Source organism: Lepidochelys kempii, chromosome 22, assembly GCF_965140285.1.
Source record: "Lepidochelys kempii isolate rLepKem1 chromosome 22, rLepKem1.hap1, whole genome shotgun sequence".
Classification (NCBI taxonomy): Eukaryota; Metazoa; Chordata; order Testudines; family Cheloniidae; genus Lepidochelys; species Lepidochelys kempii.
In genome coordinates, this window is record NC_136401.1 from 21743968 (window position 1) to 21764604 (window position 20637).

The window sequence follows — 20637 nt, forward strand, 5'->3', positions numbered from 1 at the left end:
GTCCTGACTTTAAGGGACCCCCCCAGATTATCCTTGTGCGACGGCCACCATCTCGGCTGACCCCAGGATCAGACAGGGACCCGCAGAGCTGAACGCTGGAGCTTTTGCTAATGAGCACAGACTCCACGGCTGGGGCGGAGCAAGCCACAGGGATTGGGCACAGAGGGACGACCTGTAATACACCTACATTTAGGGCCTGGGCAGGCAGGCCCTCCAGGGAGGGCTATTTGCCAGGGAAGTTTCCCAAAAAAGTGGTGGACGCCCCAGCATTTGTGGTATTTTTATCTAGAGTAAGCAAATTGTTATATGTTATTATTTATTACAGTGTCTTCACTATCTTTGAAGGGAAAGCCACATGGGGTGGGGACAAGGGGTTCGGAGTGTGGGAGGTGGCCCAGGTTAGGGCAGAGGGTGGGGTGTGGGGTCTGGCTGGGGATGAGGCGTTTGCGGTGTGGGAGGGACTCAGGGCTAGGGCAGAGTGTCGGGATGTGGGGGTGAGGGCTGCGGGGTGGGGCCGGGGATGAGGGGTTCAGGAGGGGGCTCAGAGCTGGGGCAGAGGGTTGGAATGTGGCGGGGGGGGGGTGAGGGGCTTGGCTGGGGCTGCGGGCTCTGAGGTGGGGGCAAGGATGAGGAGTTTGGGGTGCAGGCAGGCTGCCCCGGGGCTGGGGCCAGAGAACTCCCCCCAGCCCTCTCCCTGCCAGCTGCAGCAGCTAGCTCCGGGGAAGGGGCCTCTCTCCCCCCTGCTGGCAGCAGGGAGCTCTGGGGCCGGGGGAGAGACCCACAGCAGCCCTGCAAGCCCCAACTTGCTCCCCCCTCCCCCAACCTTTATCCTCTTCAGGTCCCTGCTGCGTGGCTATTTATAGGGAACTTAGCGCACGTTGGGTCGATGGGAGCCGCCACTGGCTTGCGGCCTTGCAGTGCAGAACCCTGATTTATTACCTGAATTATCGCAGCAAATGGACCATGACCCCATTGTACTAGGCGCTGCATGCATAGGGAATAAAGAGACAGACCCTGCCCCAGTCTATGCATTCTCTAACAACTCCTGGCTAACGTCCCATGGAAGGGACAGCCCCAAATCCCTGCCTTTGCATCTCCTCTGAACAACCCGGGGAGAGCAACACTTGCTTCTCCAGCCCCATGGCGTACCCAATCAACCCTGTAGCTCAGCTCGCAGCACACCTGCTGGGGCTGGGGGGCGGTGCCCTCACAGGTGTTCCCCTTACCTCGCACTCCGATGGGCTGGGAGCACGGGTTGTTGGGAGCAGGGCAGCAGCTGCTGCTGCTCCTGAGGACTTCCAATAAAAGTCGACATTCAGTGGTCCAGTGCCTCTTCCTGCTGTCTGCGAATGTCCCCGAGGAGGGAGGATTATCGCAGGCAGGCGGGCGAGACACAGGAAGGTGGGTGTGGTCGAGCTCTGGAAACACACCAGGCCTCTCGCTGGTATATTTCAAAAGGCTCATGATTTTTATGTAAAGGGAAGCTAGCAAAATCTGCAAACCCCCCCCTCCATCCCCTTCCTCTGCCGAGGATCCATCAGCCCAAGGAGGCACAAGGTTAGAGATGAGAGAGCCACCCCCCGCTCTCACAATCGCTGGAGAGGCCAGGTAGCACTCAGAGCGGCTCTCTCTCTTTGTGTTGGTTTGCTTGGCTCTAGTTTCTGAAAGCTAATCCAGCTCCATTTGGCATTTCTCAATGCCAGTGTAAACTGGCTGGTGTCGTCATTTCTCCAGAGAGCCCAGTTCTGAGCTTCAGGAACAGATGGCAGCATCGGTGTGATGTGTTCCAGCGATATCACGCTTCCGAGGGCCCACGATCCCTCCTGCTGATCTACAGCACGAGCAGGATAGGATGGGAGGGCAGGAACCCATGACGGCTTGGTGAACCCCCCTCTTCCCCCCAGCAATTTGCTTTGTGGCTGCTCAGTGTGAAACAAGCAACAAAACATTCACCTCATCCAGCCCAAAATTCAATATCAAAAATACTGACCCCATGTTATGGCTCCCCCCACCTCCCACAGACAATTCTTCGTCACCCTCTCACTTGCTGTACTGCATAGGGCCCTTCCTCACTCCCCTCTTTGCAGGGCATGCAAAAATCCTGGAGCCAAGAGACAGGTTTATGTCAAATAAATAAATGGATAAAATCACCCCACCCCCAAACCCACTCCACTCACATAACGAGCTGCCCCAGTGCAACCATAATTGTCTCACTTGCATTTAGGACTAGCCCTGCTCCTGCGCAGATTTCTGGCACATTGTTTGTGGGCTCAGTTGCCCTTTGGACATCAAACAGACCAGAGAAGAAAAGCTGAGTGCCAAGCCAGGTTTCCAGTTGTTCTCTCCCACGCAACAGACCGACGGAAAGGAAACCAGCAGAGCAACATAGCAACCACGGGGCTCGCTGTTGCACATGAGAACCGTTTGGCAACAGCAACTTCCAGGAGCTTGCACTAAGGAACTGAGGGCAACCTGGGGCAAGAGACATTCCTGATATTATGGGATGGGAGGAGGAGATAAAAGATGGGGAGTTGATCTCGTTATTCGTTCGTTATGAGTAGCCATACTATGGTACACCTAGCAGCTCCTACCGAGATCAGGGCCCATTCTGCTAGGTTCTGAACAAACATAGAGTAAGAGGGAATCACTGCCCCAAAGAGCTTATAGTCTAAATAGACAAGACAGACAAAGGGTGGGAGTGGGACGGACACAGTGACAGAGCTGGTATTAGAAATCAAGGCTCCTGACTCTCAGAGCAGTGCCTTATCTACCGGGCCACACGTCTCCCTCTCTAGTGCTTCCTGAGGGAGGGCTCAGAGAACAGCAGAATCACTTTTGTAGGCAGCCCCTAGCATAAAGGATGCATGAGCCACAAGAAGGGTGGTAAACTATGGCTGGACTAGGGGTAACAGAGATCCTTGATGAGGAGCCTCATGGAGTGCAGCGGCTGTTATCCTGTGCTCAGACAAGGCAGCCAGCACGTTACAGCCGCTGCTCCCAGCAGTGATAACAGGGAGAATTCACAGGAAATCTGGCATGCAGAGGCTCTAAGAGATCTATGGCCCCATGCAGTGTTAGTCTTGGCCACCAATGAACCCCCAGGATCTAACACTCAGGCCCTCCGCTTCTCCAAAACCACATGCCTCTGACACTGGAGCTAAACAACAATCTCTGGCTTTTACATCACTAGGGATGTTTCTCCCATTGGTGGGTGAGCCAGGTGAGGGCAAGAGTGCGCGCACACACACACACACACACACACAGAGCACATGACCAAGTGCAATGGATATGAAAGCCATTGACTCTGGGGCAGTGAACCTGCTCCAGAAAAGACCCCTAATGAACAGGGACTGGCAGAGACTTCCTGAAACCAGAGGGGGCTGAATGCCAAGCTGGGATAAAAGGCACCTTCCAGGGCCATTGCTCCTCACCGTCACGCCACCATAGGGGCATGGAAACGCGGCGCCCCCAACTGTCAAACAACCGGAAGCTATCCACCCAGCCCATCATCAATATGTCGTTTGTCTGGTATCCCAGTCACAATGGAAGGGATGGGCTGTGCGGGAGAGGGAATTCAACAACTAATTTTCTAGTCTATAGGATGGATGCTTTGTTTAGATATACATACACACGTATAGACCCATATACGTGAAAACACTTACGTGTGCATGTGTATAAACACACACACTATTCGTTCCATAGAATAGAGACTTAATCGTGTATACACATATTTACATGTGTGTGTGTATACACATACATAGTCACATAATATATATATAGATATGTATGTTACAATATATGTAAATATATCCATTAAATAGATATACAGATATAAATATTATATTGTATGCATAATTTTTTTTTTAACCAAATGACAGTTTTGACATTATGCCAAGGAAACAATATCAGATCCCAGCGGTTTTACCAGTTGCTTTGATGAAAAGATTATGTTGCCCTGGAAACCAGAGGCTCAGATATTGAAATGAATTTGAGAAGGAGCTTTTGATAAGCACTAGTTTGCAGACCTCCTGTCAACCTCTCCCCTCATGAAGACGGGATGGGACCCTGTTTAATTTTTATTTTAATTTCGGCCGGCTGCTGGTAAGAGAAATGTCTTGTAAATTTGCCCTTTTGAAATCCGTGCAGGGACAAGGAGTGGGATGAGTGGTGGAAGATAATAAACAGCTAGCGAGATTATGATCCAATGCAAATTGTACACACGTTTGTTTGCACAATCCCCATCGTAACAGGAGTGTGAGGACCTGCACCATGTGTGGAGCTGAATCAAATCGACCTTCATCCACACCACTTGGCTCTATTATTTATATTTTTTCCAGGCCAATTAATCCCTCTCCCCTGCTCGATGTAGAGCAACACCCAGTTCTGGGTCCTGCTGCTGTGAATCCCGCTCCAGCAGGAGCGGCCGCTTTGTTTCATATCCTTTGCTTTTCCTTCCCCCTCCCCCGGCAAAGTAGAAATGGCATCAGTCTAGAAACCAGTCTACACCTGCCCCATGGAAATGGGGACATGAACCCTCACCTTCTCTTAGGAGTTGGCAGAAGATCAACTGCCACAACTGGACCCAGCCTGGGTGCTGGCAGGGGCTAAAGGGGCCTAACTGGGCATGTGATTGCAATGCAATATAAAAGCCTGAAGTCTCGGCGAGCTCGGGCTGGTACATCAAGGAGCAGGAATTGCCACTCTGTGCCCGAACCCCCATACTGCAGAGCACCCAGAACCAGAGAGTGACCAACAGAGGAGATTCAGAGCAGAACAACAACAGTTCAGGGACAGAGGGAGCCCACAAAGAGAGAGAGGGGAAGTGCCAAGGCCGAAGTGTCCAGGGCTCAGGGCCTAAACTCTAGCACCTGAATAAAAGCAGCCTGAGGTCCTGACAGGATGCAGCGCCCTGATTCTACTAGCTGCACGGCACCTGGACAAACCAGGCCACTGACATCTAGGCACTGGTTTTGAGGCTCCCAAATTCAAACCATTTACTTAAGGCTGGGATTTCCCAAGGGAGGCAGGCGCCCAGCCAGTGCCTATTGAAATCTTATGGGATTTGGACATCAATTCTCCTCGGCTCCTTTGGGAATCCCAGCTGGAGTGTATCCCCATGACAGAGTTTGGCTAAAATACAGCAAGGGGTGCACAGGAGAGCTGTGCCCACAAAGTGATACCTCCCTTAATGGAGAGCAGGGCAGACGAAGATCATCTGCCTAGTAGAGCAGGGTCTTCTGAAAGGTGCAGGAGACCCCCCTCCTCTATGCACCATGGGATACTCCTGTGTAGTGCTCCAGGGGCTTGTCTACTTGGGGAAGTTATTCCTGATTCACTCCCTGTGTGGATTCTCTTATTCTGGAATAAGAGTGCTCACACAAGCGGTTAATCAGGAATAGCTAGTCTGCTTTAAACTCACACTTCCAGGTGTACACAAACCCTAAGACAGGGAGGATGGCTAGTTTAGGAGACTTCCTGTACAGGCTTCCTTTTGTGTGAAGGGGGTGGAACGTTGGGAGGAAAAGGAGCGGGTGTAACTAGGAGCAAGGGATGAAGCTGAGCAAAGGAAATTTTGGATCATGTCTCAATGCCTCCCAGCAGGGAGAGTGACCAGCCTATAAAACAGTGTCCCCTAGGGAAGTTCCCAGCTCTTAGATACCAAGAGAGAGGATGGAGAAACCAACGGCCCACACATAGCGAGAACCAACCTGCACTGACCCAGTAAGATGGACCCAATGGGACCAGCTGGGCTATCTCCTCCGATTTCTGAGGTAAGTATCGAGTTGTTTTGCTTTCAGTGGGATATTTTCACGCTGCCTGACACGGCCTCCCTTACATACACCTGCCGCTGGAACATCACTCAGATATTTACTTCAGAGAGGTTTGTAAACAACAGAACATGAAAATCTATAAAACATGAATCCACTAAGCAGCTTGTTTTAGACTGAGTCGGGCATGGTAGATGAAGTGGAAGTGTTTGCAGGTAGCATAGACCCCGGGGGGATTGATACCAGACGCAAGGAGCCTGAATCTTCCACAGGCCAGGCTCCTTGGAAATGTCAGGGCGGATGTATGGGGGCAGGGCAGGTTCCTCCATTTTCCCTTTACACTAGAATTGACCCGGGATCCCAGCTCAGTTCTTTAAAGTTTCCCCCTCTCAGTCCTGGAGTTGGTCTATTTCTTTTAAACTTGACGCTACTAGTTTAAGAGAAGCCCCCTCTACCCACGTGGCACATCTCCCTGCCTGGCCTGCAGGCAGGGAGCTGTGTGATGGAAGATGAAGGGCAGCCGTAACTAACAGTTTGGGCTTCTCCCCTCTAGAAGTAGGAATTCAAGTTAGTTCACGTTCAGGAAGGGGCTGGAGGTGAGTGACTTCTGTAGGGGGAGGGAGTCCTTTCGCTCTGCCCATTTCAGAATAATTAGCAGCCTGTGGAGCAGAGAGTCAGAACTAGGGTAACAGGGGCTGGTGGGGGTCAGGGCTCTGGGGCATCAGCAGAGCTTGGGACGGGAGAGAACAGTGTTCCCTGGAATAACAGGGATGCTGCAGGTCCGGGCTGACGGGCAGCTGACGCGACCCTTGTCTGCTGTGTGCCTGGCTCTCCACTCAGCCTCACAGTCTTACTGAAGACTAGCACTCACCCCCCAAATGTGTGCGCTCTCTTGCACTCTCTCACACACACGCTGGCCTCTTTCCTTCTGCCCTCAAGTTTCCTGCAAGAAGACAAGGGCTCCTAGCAAGCTCTAAACCCAAGAAATGCTGTTGCACTGGACACCGGGGCCTGTTTGTTGAAAGCGTCACCCAAGTAGAACCACCAAACGACTGCTTCCATTCTGGAGAATCCCCCAGGGTCAGATAAACCCCCCGTCCAGAAACTGTGCCACAGGAACAGCGTTGCTCTCAGTCTCCCAGGAGGGGCTCTGTGCCTGCAGGCTGCAAGGACGGGGGGACCAGATCCTGTGACTTGGTTGCTTTTTAAAAGCACAAGCGATCCCTGACAGCAGTGCTGCGTCTACACCCATAAACCACTGACACCACAGCAATAGATGTACAAGTGGAGGGGTGTCTAAGACAGAAACCATCTGTGGTGCACTCAGAACATCCACCCTTGCAAGAGAAATACACTAATCCATCGTAAAAACAACTGATTAGCTTTCATACGCAGGGCAGTGGGCTTCTGCTATCACTGCTAAGAGGTGCCTTTAGATTAAGAGCATCAGGAATGCATAGGGCCAGATGAGCCAGAGGCAATAAATGCACAATGCTAGACAAATGTTACGTCCCCTTCTACGGGATAACAGCCCACGACTCCTATCTGCTAACAGTTACTTGTTTCGGTCGAGTGGCAGGGACGTGTGCCCTGGGTTCGACTCTGGTGGGGCACATTGTTAAACAAACAAGGGGTGACAGTTAGGAGTATAAGAAGACACCCAGGCTTTCCCACCTGCATTTCCATTTGACCCATTAGCTCATGTAGCTGAGGGCCCCCCCACGAGTGCCTTCTGACCCCTTGAGCATGGAGCTGAATGTTTCCCAGCTCCCTCCTACGGCAAGCCAAGTGTGCCTGTTTGCCCAAGGCGGCTCTGCTAGCTGGGGGTGCATATTGAGGGTGGGGGGCCAGGGTGTTTTCATGCATGCCCTCCAGGGGTGCATGAGGTCTCCACTGAGCAGAAAGGGTAATTCTTCATTGCAAACCACCCACCTTATCACCCAAGCTCCTTTGTGTCCTACTTACGGGCTGTCCGGACCCGGGGCTGGAGCAGAAGATAGTATACTTCCGGATGATCCCATTTGGCTTAGTTGGGGGAAGCCAGGACACGACCACGCTGCTGGCAGAAGACGGGACAGCTTTTATCCCAGCGGGAGGGCCTGGAACTGAGCGAGAGACAATTCATTTTAGACCCAGCAGCTTCAGCAAAGCCGGCTAGATCTGCCACGACCTCCCGAGCAGGGCACGGATTCTTCCTCCCCGTGAGGGGAAAGGCCAGACCACTCTTCCTGCACACCCAGCGTCTGCAGGCATTCACATCATTTGAGGTCTTGTTCTAAGAGGAATTCCATAACCAGGAACGCCACAATTCTAGGAGTCAACCCTGCAACCCTGCCCTGGCTTGGTGTTGTATGCAAATGCTATTTTGGCACAGGACCACTTTTGGTGCACAGAATGGAGGAAAGCTATTCTGGAGGCTGCATGCAGGGTACGCCTGCTGCTGCAGGGCTGAGCCTTTCACCCTCCCATCCCAGGGAGGGCAGATGCTGAGTCAGCCCAAGGGGCAAAGGAAGCAAATCCAGTGGTGGACAATCCGTCCTACCTTTCATTTTGGGTTCAGAGCTTGGCTGGGGAAGTGGGAAGCACCTGGGCTGGGGCTTTCACAGAACCATAGAAATGTGGGACCTTGATAGGTCATCTAGTCCTTCCCCTGTGCTGAGGCAGGACCAAGGAAACTCAGACCATCCCTGACAGGTGCTTGTCTGACCTGTTCTTAAAAACCTTCAATGATGGGGATTCCACAACCTCCCTTGGGAGCCTGTTCCAGAGCTTAACTAGCCTTAGAGTTAGAAAGGTTTTCCTAATCTCTTACCTATATCTCCCTTGCTGCAGATTAAGCCCATTATTTCTTGCCCTGCTTTCAGTGGACATGGAGAACAACTGATCCCTGCCCTCTTTGGAACAGCCCTTAGCACCTTTGAAGACTGTTCTCAGGTCCCACCTCAGGCTTCTTTGCTCAAGTCTAAACATGCCCTGTTTTTTTTAAACTTTCCTCAGAGGTCAGTTTTCTAAACATTTTATCGTCTTTGTTGCTCTCCTCTCTTCCATGCCAGCGTTCAGCCCAGACCAAGACTCAAGCCCCTAAATGGTAGGTTTGGTTCAAACACATTGTTACTGCTGGTGCCCTCCTGCAGCACAAGAGCACAGGTGGCATCTGGGCTGTGATGCCCGACAGTTTTGCTGTCTAACATTGTGGGGATTCTAAGGCCTCATGTTAAAATCCACTTCCGAGGGTAGATCACTGCTGCCCACAACGCACCATCGTGCTATGTCTTGACTTGTGCTCATTTCTACCACCCCGTGCAGCCGAAATACCCATGAAATACAGGCTGTACATTGTGGCCCCACAAAGCCCTGCCTCCCACCCCGGCACCATGCAATGCAAGGACACTTTATTCTGCCGGACGCCTATCATTCCAGGATCTCAAAGCACTTTCTAAACATCAACTAGCCCCCCTCACACACTGGTAATGCTAGATGCCTATCCTGGTTTTGCAGAGGGCCCCATGGCCAGGAGCAGGGACAGTAGAGGCTGCCCACTCCTGCGCCCCTCCCTGCAGATTTTCATCTGTAGGATTGAGGGTCCACTCACGTATGGGCATCAACCTGTCAGGAGACCACATCTAACAGCGTCGCCACATCTAACGGAGGGCAGCACCTGCCTCTTGCCAAGCCGGAGGCAGGAGGGTTAATTCCAGCTCACACTCATATTTAGAAGCCGTGATTGGCTTTTAATGTCTGTCTCCTTAATCCACTAACATGCCCGACTGGCTTATCCTTACGCTACCCTAATGTGCCTTCCCAGCATCTGGTGCTTTCCAAAGACAGGCAGCCGAGGGGCTCAGGGCCCCTGTCTCCTATTCCCAGCCCAAGGACAGCACAGAGCCAGGAAAACACTCAAACTCGTTAATGGAATTAAAGTAGGCCAGGCGGACAGTGTAAATATTTAAATAACCAGAGCTTTTTAAAAAAGTGTTTATTTCACCAAGTGCTGATGGGTTTGGCAGCAGGAGGCCGGGCTTGGGTTATTTTTACTGCACTGACTGTTTCTTCTGCTTCCAAATGTCCTCCACAACCCAAAGCACAGACCTCTCCAGACCCCACTCAACTGCCCTGTGTAGGGGGGATGACTCTGGCACATGCTGGTATGGAAATGAGCTGGAAAAATAATGATCCAACCTCTGCATCCCGCTCTTCCTAAAGGCCTAAATATCCATCCCCAGGAATTCACACTCTGCTCACCCCTGTGGTGTCTGAGCTCACCCCAGACTGGCTGACATTGGGGATGATCCTGCTGCACAGCCAGCCCCCCCAGCCCTCTTGCAAGGATGCTGCCTTGTGGGATAGCTCCATACAGGGAGTTCCCAGAGAGTGCCAGCTGATCATCTCATTCCACTCCCAGAGCCATGGTGCAAAGGGGCTGCACTGCGCCGGGGGCTGATGCCAGCAAGGGCACGTACAGAAAGCAGAAACTTTGGATGCAAAAGTTGTTCGTCCCTGGTCGGGATTGATCCTCTTCTGGGCCTGGGGACTTCAAAGAACCATCACAGTGGCTCCATCTCCCGAGAGACAGGAGCTCCCCACACACACACTCCCTAACTCCCCACGTCCCTTGGTGTGGAGGGTGTTGGTACCCATCCTACCCCCGACCCCCAGCCAGGTGGAGCGAACCGTAGTTCTATCCTAGAACAGCTGCGGTAGGCCCTGCTCTAGCCCCTGACCCCCACAGCAAGTGGATCAGAATTCTCCCCATATAACACAGGAGGAAACTGAGGCCCAGAGAGATGAGATCTGCTGGATGCTCACAGCAAAACTTTTCCCTCCCCAGAGGCACTTGCTATCACCATCTCCCTCACACCCCCAGCTGGCAAAGCTCTCCCATGTTAATGCTGGAGACAGTGATTCCTGGCTCTCTGGCTCCTCTCCCATTTCCACAGCTCCTTCTCTTCTCCCCGTGCCATCTCCTCACCTGGTTCTTATAACTCAAGGGCCCCTCTGCAGCAGGAAGCCCACGTGGCTATTAAGCCTGTCTCCTTTACCTCTCAGCTTCCTCAGACACGCCCCCAGCGCAGGGGCCATCTCTTGACACAGGACTGCACGGTGCAACACATTCTCACAGCACTGGACCACACCCGGATCCCTCCACTTGAGTCCCACATACCTCCTGAGAGCAGGGACAAACCAAAGGCCTCTGGAAAAGAGACGACTATGGGAGGATATGACAGAGGTTTTTTAAATCATGCTGGATGTAGAAAAAGTAAATAAGGAAGTGTTATTTACTCCTTCTAATAACACAAGAACTAGGGGTCACCAAATGAAATTAATAGGCAGCAGGTTTAAAACAAACACAAGGAAGTATTTTTTCACGCAATGCACAGTCAGCCTGTGGAATTCTTTGCTAGGGAATGTTGTGAAGGCCAAGCCTCTAACAGATGAGACAAAGTTCCTCCTCTGCCTTGGTGGGTCCTGTGCTTTCTGGCGGATTTGCTCGCCTCAGAGCTTCACGGCAGGCCGCAGTTTGGCTGCTTTTGCTAGAGACTCAAACCTGTCATTCACTCAGCTAACCTCATCATTAGCCAGCATGGGGGAAACAGAGAACAATCCCCGCAGTCTCTGTGGCCCACCTAGTGGGTCGGGGACAGGCCAGATCCCTTTCCAAATCAGACCTTCCCTTCTGGTGTTGCTCACAGCCCAGGTCAACTCCTCCTGTGTCGGGTCAGGGGATGGGGGGGGACCCGGGCCCGCCCTCTACACCAGGCTCCAGCCCGGGGCCCTGTGGATTGCAGCTGTCTACAGTGTCTCCTGTAACACTGGGCTAACAACTAACAACTCCCTGGGCTACTTCCCCATGGCCTCCTCCCAACATCTTCTTTATTCTCACTGCAGGATCTTCCTCCTGAAGCCTGATCACACTTGTACTCCTCCAGCAGCCCACCTTCTCACTCCTTGCACTCCTGCCACTAAGTGATGGGAGGTCCTTTTTAAACCAGGTGTCCTGATTAGCCTGCCTGCCATAATTTATTCTAGTATGTTCTTAATTGGCTCCAGGTATCTTAATTAGCTCGCCTGTCTTAATTGGTTCTAGCAGGTTCCTGATTGCTCTAGCACAGCCCCTGTTCTGGTCACTCAGGAAACAGAAAACTATTCATCCAGTGGCCAGCATATTTGCCTTCTGCCAGACTCCTGTACCCCATTGGTCTGGGTCTGTCACACAGGGTTAAAAAAAGAGCTAGATAAATTCATGGAGGATAGGTCCATCAATGGCTATTAGCCAGGGTGGGCAGGGATGGTGTCCCTAGCCTCTGTTTGCCAGAAGCTTTGAATGGGCAACAGGGGATGGGTCACTTGATGACAACCTGTTCCGTTCATTCCCTCTGGGGCACCTGGCATTGGCCGCTGTCGGAAGACAGGATCCTGGGCTAGATAGACCTTTGCTCTCTGACCTGGTATGGCCGTTCTTATATTCATGGTCCCTGCCCAGAAGACTGGGCAGCCCAGCAGCCTGGGCAGCACAGCTGCAGATAGCTATGCCCAGCATACAGCAGTGTGCCCTTTACCCATCTCTGGGAGATATGCACCTCGCTCTGCCATTGCCTGAATGTGCTGCAGAATGGGGGCCTCTTGCAGGGCAGAGAATGCACTGCCTCTGCCCTGGTGCAATCTAGCCTAGCTGGGTCCCCTTCCTTCGAGGGGGAGGAGGACTGGTCATCAGGCTGAGCAGGGCTGACTTTGTCAGCTCCTTGGAATTAGGTGCCTGGATTAAAGTGCACTAGATCAGCGTAATAAGTAGAAAAACATATGCTTGTCCAAAAAGCCCCTGACAGATTGCAGCCTGCAGTGGTCTAAAGATGTACGGAGCAACTTGGCACCACATCAGCCAGTAAACTGATTGCCCACTGAGCTGAAAATACAGACGTATCAACTGCAATAAGGACCATGCAGAAACAGCAACAAAAGTCCGGTTTTTGATAACACAACACTGGCAAGTGCACTGCCAATGTCGCCCAGCGTCCCTGGGCTTACCCCACCAGGCCCAGAGCTGCAGCTCCTGCTATATTTTTACAGCACCTTTTATCCCAAAATGCGTTCCAACCCTACACAAAGAGCACCTCTGAAATGCAGCCACATCTGGGGGTCAGGGTGACAGCTGACTGGCTAAACAGCAGATTGTAGAACAGTGAAGGTTGGGGGAAGGGATATTTCTCTAAGGACTTCCAAGGCAAATCCCATCCTCTTGCAGAAAGAGCAGCAGGACCTGCCAGAGATAGTCTTTAAGGACTCACCTTGAAGCCCCACACAGAATACTGTACTCTGTGTGGAGCTCAGCTTCTCCAGTGACCTGCCGCCAGTGGTGGGCTCACTGGAAATAACGACAGCAGGGAGATTAGAGGCCTTCATAGAGTGAAGGGCTGGGCCCATGCTTTCATTTACCCAAGAGTCCTAGAGAATTCACACCAGGTGGTCCAGTCCCCACAGTCATCCCCTCCTGCACTCCAAGGCTCTCAGCATGGCAGTGAGGATCATATGCATACAAAAGAGCCAGGCCTGGGCAAAGCAGCTAACTTTGGGCCGATTCCTGCTCCAGCTGGATTCAACAGTAAAGCTCCTATTGGTTTCAATTGGCAGCAGGATCAGACCCTGTGGATTCCCGTCCCACACACACACTCAGGATCTTTCTCCGCTAACAATCTTTAGCCAGAATCTGCTCCTGCCCATGTTTTTAGGCTAGAAATGTCTCCTACAACAGCACTTTAATGTACACTAATGTAGGAAACTGCACTGCCTGGCTTCCTGCCCCTCAGTCACCCAGGCCCTAATATTCAGAGCTGAGCTACATTGTCAAATATATTGATTTCAGTTACAACACAGAATACAAAGTGTACAGTGCTCATTTTATATTACTTTTGATTACAAATATTTGCACTGTAAACAGATAAAGAAAAGCAACTATTTTTCAGTTCACCTCATACAAGTACTGTGGTGCAATTTCTTTATCGTGAAAGTGCAACTTACAAATGTAGAATTTTTTTTTTTACATAACTGCACAAAACAATGTAAAATTTTAGAGCCTACAAGTCAAAGCATGAAAGGGCATGCGAACGTTTAGTGCATCTGGCATGTAAATACCTTGCAACACCAGCTACAACAGTGCGATCTGAACGCCAGTTCTCACTTTCAGATGACATTGTAAATAAAAAGCAGGCAGCATTATCATCCGTAAATGTAAACAAACTTGTTTGTCTAGTGTTTCACTGAACAAGAAGTAGGACTGAGTGGACTGAAATTAATCTAGTTAATTTGTTTGGCATTAATCGTGTGCGTTAACTGAGATTAATTGACAGCCCGAGTGCTAAGCATTGCACATGATCTGGTCCAAGAGGTGAATGTAGCTGAGCAATATCCCCAGCAATGCAATCCCTTTCCAAAAGGGGAACTACACAAACAGGAGGCTAGTTAGCTGGCAGCAAAAAGGATCAGTGACAGGGTGAAGTGCCTGCAAGCTGCATGGAAATTCTTTAAAAGGTTCATGAGTGTTGGGCTGGGTGGGAGGGCGAGCAAGCGAGCCGCTGGAGGGCAGTGATTCAGCCTGCCTCTGCTTCATCTCAGTTGGCCGGGAGTGGCCTGGAGGTGGGTCCAGCTGACTGGGTAGGAGGCGCTGGGCGGGAAAGCCCAGAGGTGGATCGAGCACACAGCACAGGAAATGCTGTGTGGGAAACTCACTGAGGTGGCTGGCGCAGACTGGATAGGAGGAGTTGGGCGGGAAAGCCCCGAAGTGGGTCGAGCTCACAGCATAGGAGGTACTGGGTAGAAAATCACTGAGGCGCTTGCGCTGACTGGACAGGAGATGTTGGGAGGGAAAATCACGGAGGTGCTCGTGCTCACTGGGTAGAAGGCGCTGGGGGCGGGAAGCCCTGAGGTGTGTCGAGCGCACAGCACAGGAGGTGCTGGGGGGGGAATATCACTGAAGGTGGCTGGCGCTGACTGGGCAGGAGGCGCTGGGCAGGAAAGCCCAGAGGTAGGTTTCAGCGATTGGGCAGGAGGTGCTGGGCGGGAGGATCATCAAGACGGCTCACGCTGACTGGGCAGGAGGCACCGGGCAGGAAAGCCCAGAGATGGGTTTCGCTGACTGGGTAGGAGGTGTTGGGAGGGAAGCCCAGAGGTGGGTCGAGCTCACAGCACAGAAGGCGCTGGGCAGGAAAATGACTGAGGCAGCTCGTGCTGACTGGGCAGGAGGTGTTGGGAGGGAAAATCACTGGAGGTGGCTGGTGCTGACTGGGCAGGAGGCGCTGAGCGGGAAAGCCCAGAGATGGGTTTCACCGATTGGGCAGGAGGTGCTGGGCAGGAAAATCAATGAAATGGCACACGCTGACTGGGCAGGAGGTGCTGGGCGGGAAAATCACTGGAGGTGGCTCACGCTGACAGGGCAGGATGTGTTGGGAGGGAGAAGTCACTGAGGCGCTCGTGCTCACTGGGCAGGAGGTGCTGGGCGGGAATATCACTGGAGGTGGCTCGCGCGGACTGGGTAGGAGGTGTTGGGAGAGAAAAATCACTGAGGTGGTGGGCACTGACTGGGCAGGAGGCGCCAGGTGGGAAAGCCCAGAGGTGGATTTCACTGACTGGGCAGGAGGAGTTGGGAGGGAAAATTACCGAGACGGCTCACGCTGACTGGGAAGGAGGAGTTGGGAGGGAAATTCGCTGACGCAGCTCGCGCTGACTGGGTAGGAGGTGTTGGGCGAGTAAATCACCAACATGGCTTACATTGACTGGGCAGGAGGTGTTGGGAGGGAAAATCACTGAGCCGCTGGTGCTCACTGGGTAGGAGGTGTTGGGTGGGAAAAGTCTCTGAGGTGGTTGGTGCTGACAGGACAGGAGGCGCCAGGCGGGAAAGCCCAGAGGTTGGTTTTGCTGATTGGGCAGGAGGTGTTGGGAGGGAAAATCACTGAGGAGGCTCATGCTGACTGGGTAGGAGGTGTTTTGGGCGGAAACCAAAAGGTGGGTTTCGCTGACTGGGTAGGAGCTGTTGGGAGGGAAAAGCCCAGATGACTGGGCAGAAGGTGTTGGGTGGGAAAATCACTGAGGTGGCTGGTGCTGACTCGTCAGGAGGTGCCAGGCGGGAAAGCCCAGAGGTGGGTTTTCCTGATTGGGCAGAAGGCGCTGGGAGGGAAAATCACTGAGGCAGCTCACACTGACTGGACAGGAGGTGTTGCGCCGGAAAGCCCAGAGGTAGGTTGAGCTCATAGCACTGGAGGTGCTGGGCAGAATAATGACTGGGCAGGAGATGCAGGGTGGCAAAGCCCACTGGTGGTTCCCGCTGATTGCTCAGGAGCGTTCAGTGGGAAAACCAAGGAGATAGTTCACAGTGACAGCAAAGAACGTGCTGGGTCACAAACAACAGAACCCGGCAACAAGGCCTGAGCAGAAGGTGCTGGGCAGGTAAAACTGTAGATGATGCCCTTACTGCGAAGGGACATGGGGAAGAAAGAGGAACAGGGTCTTTGACAGATATGACAAAAAGTACTGGGAAGGAATCTCCAAAAGCAACGTGCACTCAAGAGACCAATGGCCCTAGGGAACAACTCTGTGTGCAGGCTTCAGCTAACCGGGAACAGACGCTAAGAAGGAAGCCTAAGGAGTTTGTGCAGATGAGGAAAAAGGTGCTGAGTTCTGCTGCAAGCTCTCCTGCTCTCTGCCAGAGACTGGTGCAGAAAACTAGGAATTAGGGTAATATACAGCAGGGGCGCCTACTTTGCCAATGTACCTTGTAATCATGCCGTATACTGAGCCACAAATAAGCCACTTCACCTCTTTTTCCAGCAACTCAACACACAAAATGGACAAGCACCAAAGAAACTGCAGGAAAAGGGACGAAAAAGCCACGGCGAAACGCTGCACGCACTGCACCCCTGTACCGAGGGAACGGGATCGACACTTATCCGCACAGGTTTAATCCCCCTTCAGGTGCCAGCTAAAGGGACCTCCCTGTAAACAGGGATCAAGGTCCATTCCTTGCCAACCAAAATGCTTTATGGGTCTCCCTTCCAAAGCTGAGGCTGAGCGACCCCCCTTTAAGAAGGGTTGAGGTCCCTGTGGCTTTGAGCTCCTTAGCACCTAGCCTTTAAAATGCCCTGTGCCATTGACCTCTCCCTGTAAGAAGGGTGCAGGTCTCCCCTTTCCAGCTTGCCTTGGCCCGTTGGCACTTGCTGGGCAACGAGACCACCCTCTACCGAGGGAACGGAGGTCTCTCCTTTTCAGCGCTTTTCGCTCTGGCCCGTCGCAATGCCCCTGGCTTAAGGACCACCCTGTAAGCAGGGTTCGGGTCCCCTTTGCCATGCTAATTAAGCCACAGGTCCCTTGGACACGCCAGGTCAAATGACCGCCCTGTAACCGGGGGGCAAGGTCTTAATCCTCTCACGCTTAAACTAGGGGAGCCTTCTTGTGCCTCTGGCTGAGCGACCCCCCCTTTAAGAAGGGTTGAGGTTCTGTTTCGGTCACTCACAGTAAATTCCCCCAGAATGATTTCTACTTGGCTTTTTTGAGATTTGAAGTGAAATCTTACTCGTGACTTATCCCGGGCGGACGGAACATGGTGTGGCGAAGGGCCGGCTGTAAGGGGATGGTGGAGGCCGTGGAAAATTCGCCCCTTTTCTCAAAAAAGCCAAGAGATCGCCCCACAGGTCACAAAGGCTGGAAATGAACAGGTGAGGTGGGGGGCTCCTTTCAGACCCTCACTTCCGAGTAACCCTTCCGCAATTCCTTTTGCCCTGCCCAATTTACACTGCTCAACCAACCTCAACTGTGACCCTTTTGTTTTCTTGTGCACAAGAAAGACACTGTCGGACTGATGAGGGTTACCTGTCGAGGTTCGGACAGCTCCCTAAGTTGTGTCCGAATTCCAGGCCTTGTGTCTCTTTGGTGATCGACAGAGGATATTCCTAGGGCTATGTTTGAAGGGATTGATGTGGCTGTCCTTTCTGAAATGTGGTGATGCTCGGGTCTTGTAGGTAGAGGTGGTGGTATTCAGAGCCGGCACGTGGGTGCACCTAACCCTATTAACAGGGCTGCGTCACAAGTAAGAGCTGTCTTTTCTGGTCAAGGTTAGGGGGCACAAAGTTGTAATTTTCTTGGTGGGGTAGGAAGGTAAGTCGGGAAGGGAGGGAGGATTGATTGGAAAGGGGAGACTCAGCAGGACCCCTCCCTTACCTGTTCATTTCCAGATCTTTGGACATTGGCCACTTTCCTTCCCCCCCCTTGTTTAAAGGAGGAGTATTTTCCTAAAGAAAGGCAGGATCGCCCTGTAATCAGGGTTCAGGTCTGTTTCCCTTTTCTCCTCTCTGCATTGGCCCTCTTAATGCCAAGCTCTAAAGTGAGCTCCCTCTAACTAGGGTGTGGGTCTTTCCCTGCCTTTCACAAGAGAACACGGCCATTTGGAAGGTAGTTCTAGAAACCAGCCTCTTGAGAGGGTTCCGGGTTTGTCCTACTAGCTGTGCCGTGCCGTGCCCTCCTCACTCATGCACTCAGCCAAGTCAAAGCCAGCGTACTCTGCATCCACCTGGACCTCCCTTCTGCTGCAAGCTCTCCTGCTCTCTGCCAGAGATCGGTGCCGAAAACTAGGAATTAGGGTAATTTCCAGCAGGGGCGACTACCTTGCCAATTTAATGGGAATGGACCTTGTAATCGTGCCGTCTACTGAGCCACACCTAAGCCGCTTCACCTCCCTCTTTCTTCCTCTCTCGTTCTAGCAACTCAACGCACAAAATGGACAAGACGACGCAAGCACCAAAGAAACTGCAGGAAAAGGGACGAAAAAGCCACGGCGAAACGCTGCACGCACTGCACCCCTGTACCGAGGGCTCGGGATCGACACTTCTCCGCACAGGTTTAATCCCCCTTCAGGTGCCAGCTAAAGGGACCTCCCTGTAAACAGGGATCAAGGTCCATTCCTTGCCAACCAAAATGCTTTATGGGTCTCCCTTCCAAAGCTGAGGCTGAGCGACCCCCCTTTAAGAAGGGTTGAGGTCCCTGTGGCTTTGAGCTCCTTAGCACCTAGCCTTTAAAATGCCCTGTGCCATTGGCCTCTCCCTGTAAGAAGGGTGCAGGTCTCCCCTTTCCAGCTTGCCTTGGCCCGTTGGCACTTGCTGGGCAATGAGACCACCCTCTACCGAGGGAACGGAGGTCTCTCCTTTTCAGCGCTTTTCGCTCTGGCCCGTCGCAATGCCCCTGGCTTAAGGACCACCCTGTAAGCAGGGTTCGGGTCCCCTTTGCCATGCTAATTAAGCCACAGGTCCCTTGGACACGCCAGGTCAAATGACCGCCCTGCAACCGGGGGGCAAGGTCTTAATCCTCTCACGCTTAAACTAGGGGAGCCTTCTTGTGCCTCTGGCTGAGCGACCCCCCCTTTAAGAAGGGTTGAGGTTCTGTTTCGGTCACTCACAGTAAATTCCCCCAGAATGATTTCTACTTGGCTTTTTTGAGATTTGAAGTGAAATCTTACTCGTGACTTATCCCGGGCGGACGGAACATGGTGTGGCGAAGGGCCGGCTGTAAGGGGATGGTGGAGGCCGTGGAAAATTCGCCCCTTTTCTCAAAAAAGCCAAGAGATCGCCCCACAGGTCACAAAGGCTGGAAATGAACAGGTGAGGTGGGGGGCTCCTTTCAGACCCTCACTTCCGAGTAACCCTTCCGCAATTCCTTTTGCCCTGCCCAATTTACACTGCTCAACCAACCTCAACTGTGACCCTTTTGTTTTCTTGTGCACAAGAAAGACACTGTCGGACTGATGAGGGTTACCTGTCGAGGTTCGGACAGCTCCCTAAGTTGTGTCCGAATTCCAGGCCTTGGGTCTCTTTGGTGATCGACAGAGGATATTCCTAGGGCTATGTTTGAAGGGATTGATGTGGCTGTCCTTTCTGAAATGTGGTGATGCTCGGGTCTTGTAGGTAGAGGTGGTGGTATTCAGAGCCGGCACGTGGGTGCACCTAACCCTATTAACAGGGCTGCGTCACAAGTAAGAGCTGTCTTTTCTGGTCAAGGTTAGGGGGCACAAAGTTGTAATTTTCTTGGTGGGGTAGGAAGGTAAGTCAGGAAGGGAGGGAGGATTGATTGGAAAGGGGAGACTCAGCAGGACCCCTCCCTTACCTGTTCATTTCCAGATCTTTGGACATTGGCCACTTTCCTTCCCCCCGCTTGTTTAAAGGAGGAGTATTTTCCTAAAGAAAGGCAGGATCGCCCTGTAATCAGGGTTCAGGTCTGTTTCCCTTTTCTCCTCTCTGCATTGGCCCTCTTAATGCCAAGCTCTAAAGTGAGCTCCCTCTAACTAGGGTGTGGGTCTTTCCCTGCCTTTCACAAGAGAACACGGCCATTTGGAAGGTAGTTCTAGAAACCAGCCTCTTGAGAGGGTTCCGGGTTTGTCCTACTAGCTGTGCCGTGCCGTGCCCTCCTCACTCATGCACTCAGCCAAGTCAAAGCCAGCGTACTCTGCATCCACCTGGACCTCCCTTCTGCTGCAAGCTCTCCTGCTCTCTGCCAGAGATCGGTGCCGAAAACTAGGAATTAGGGTAATTTCCAGCAGGGGCGACTACCTTGCCAATTTAATGGGAATGGACCTTGTAATCGTGCCGTCTACTGAGCCACACCTAAGCCGCTTCACCTCCCTCTTTCTTCCTCTCTCGTTCTAGCAACTCAACGCACAAAATGGACAAGACGACGCAAGCACCAAAGAAACTGCAGGAAAAGGGACGAAAAAGCCACGGCGAAACGCTGCACGCACTGCACCCCTGTACCGAGGGCTCGGGATCGACACTTCTCCGCACAGGTTTAATCCCCCTTCAGGTGCCAGCTAAAGGGACCTCCCTGTAAACAGGGATCAAGG

The 20637-nt window shown here is 52.4% G+C and overlaps 1 protein-coding gene across 2 annotated transcripts in view; it reads right to left on the bottom strand.

The window, feature by feature from the left end:
• The window catches only part of DSCAML1 (DS cell adhesion molecule like 1), a 343849-nt gene that overhangs the window by 40111 nt on the left and 283101 nt on the right, over positions 1–20637 (bottom strand). For both annotated transcript variants that reach the window (XM_073321085.2, XM_073321084.2), the window contains one exon: positions 7734–7873. In XM_073321085.2, coding sequence (XP_073177186.1) covers positions 7734–7873 — 140 coding nt within the window. The remainder of the gene's footprint in view (positions 1–7733; positions 7874–20637) is intronic.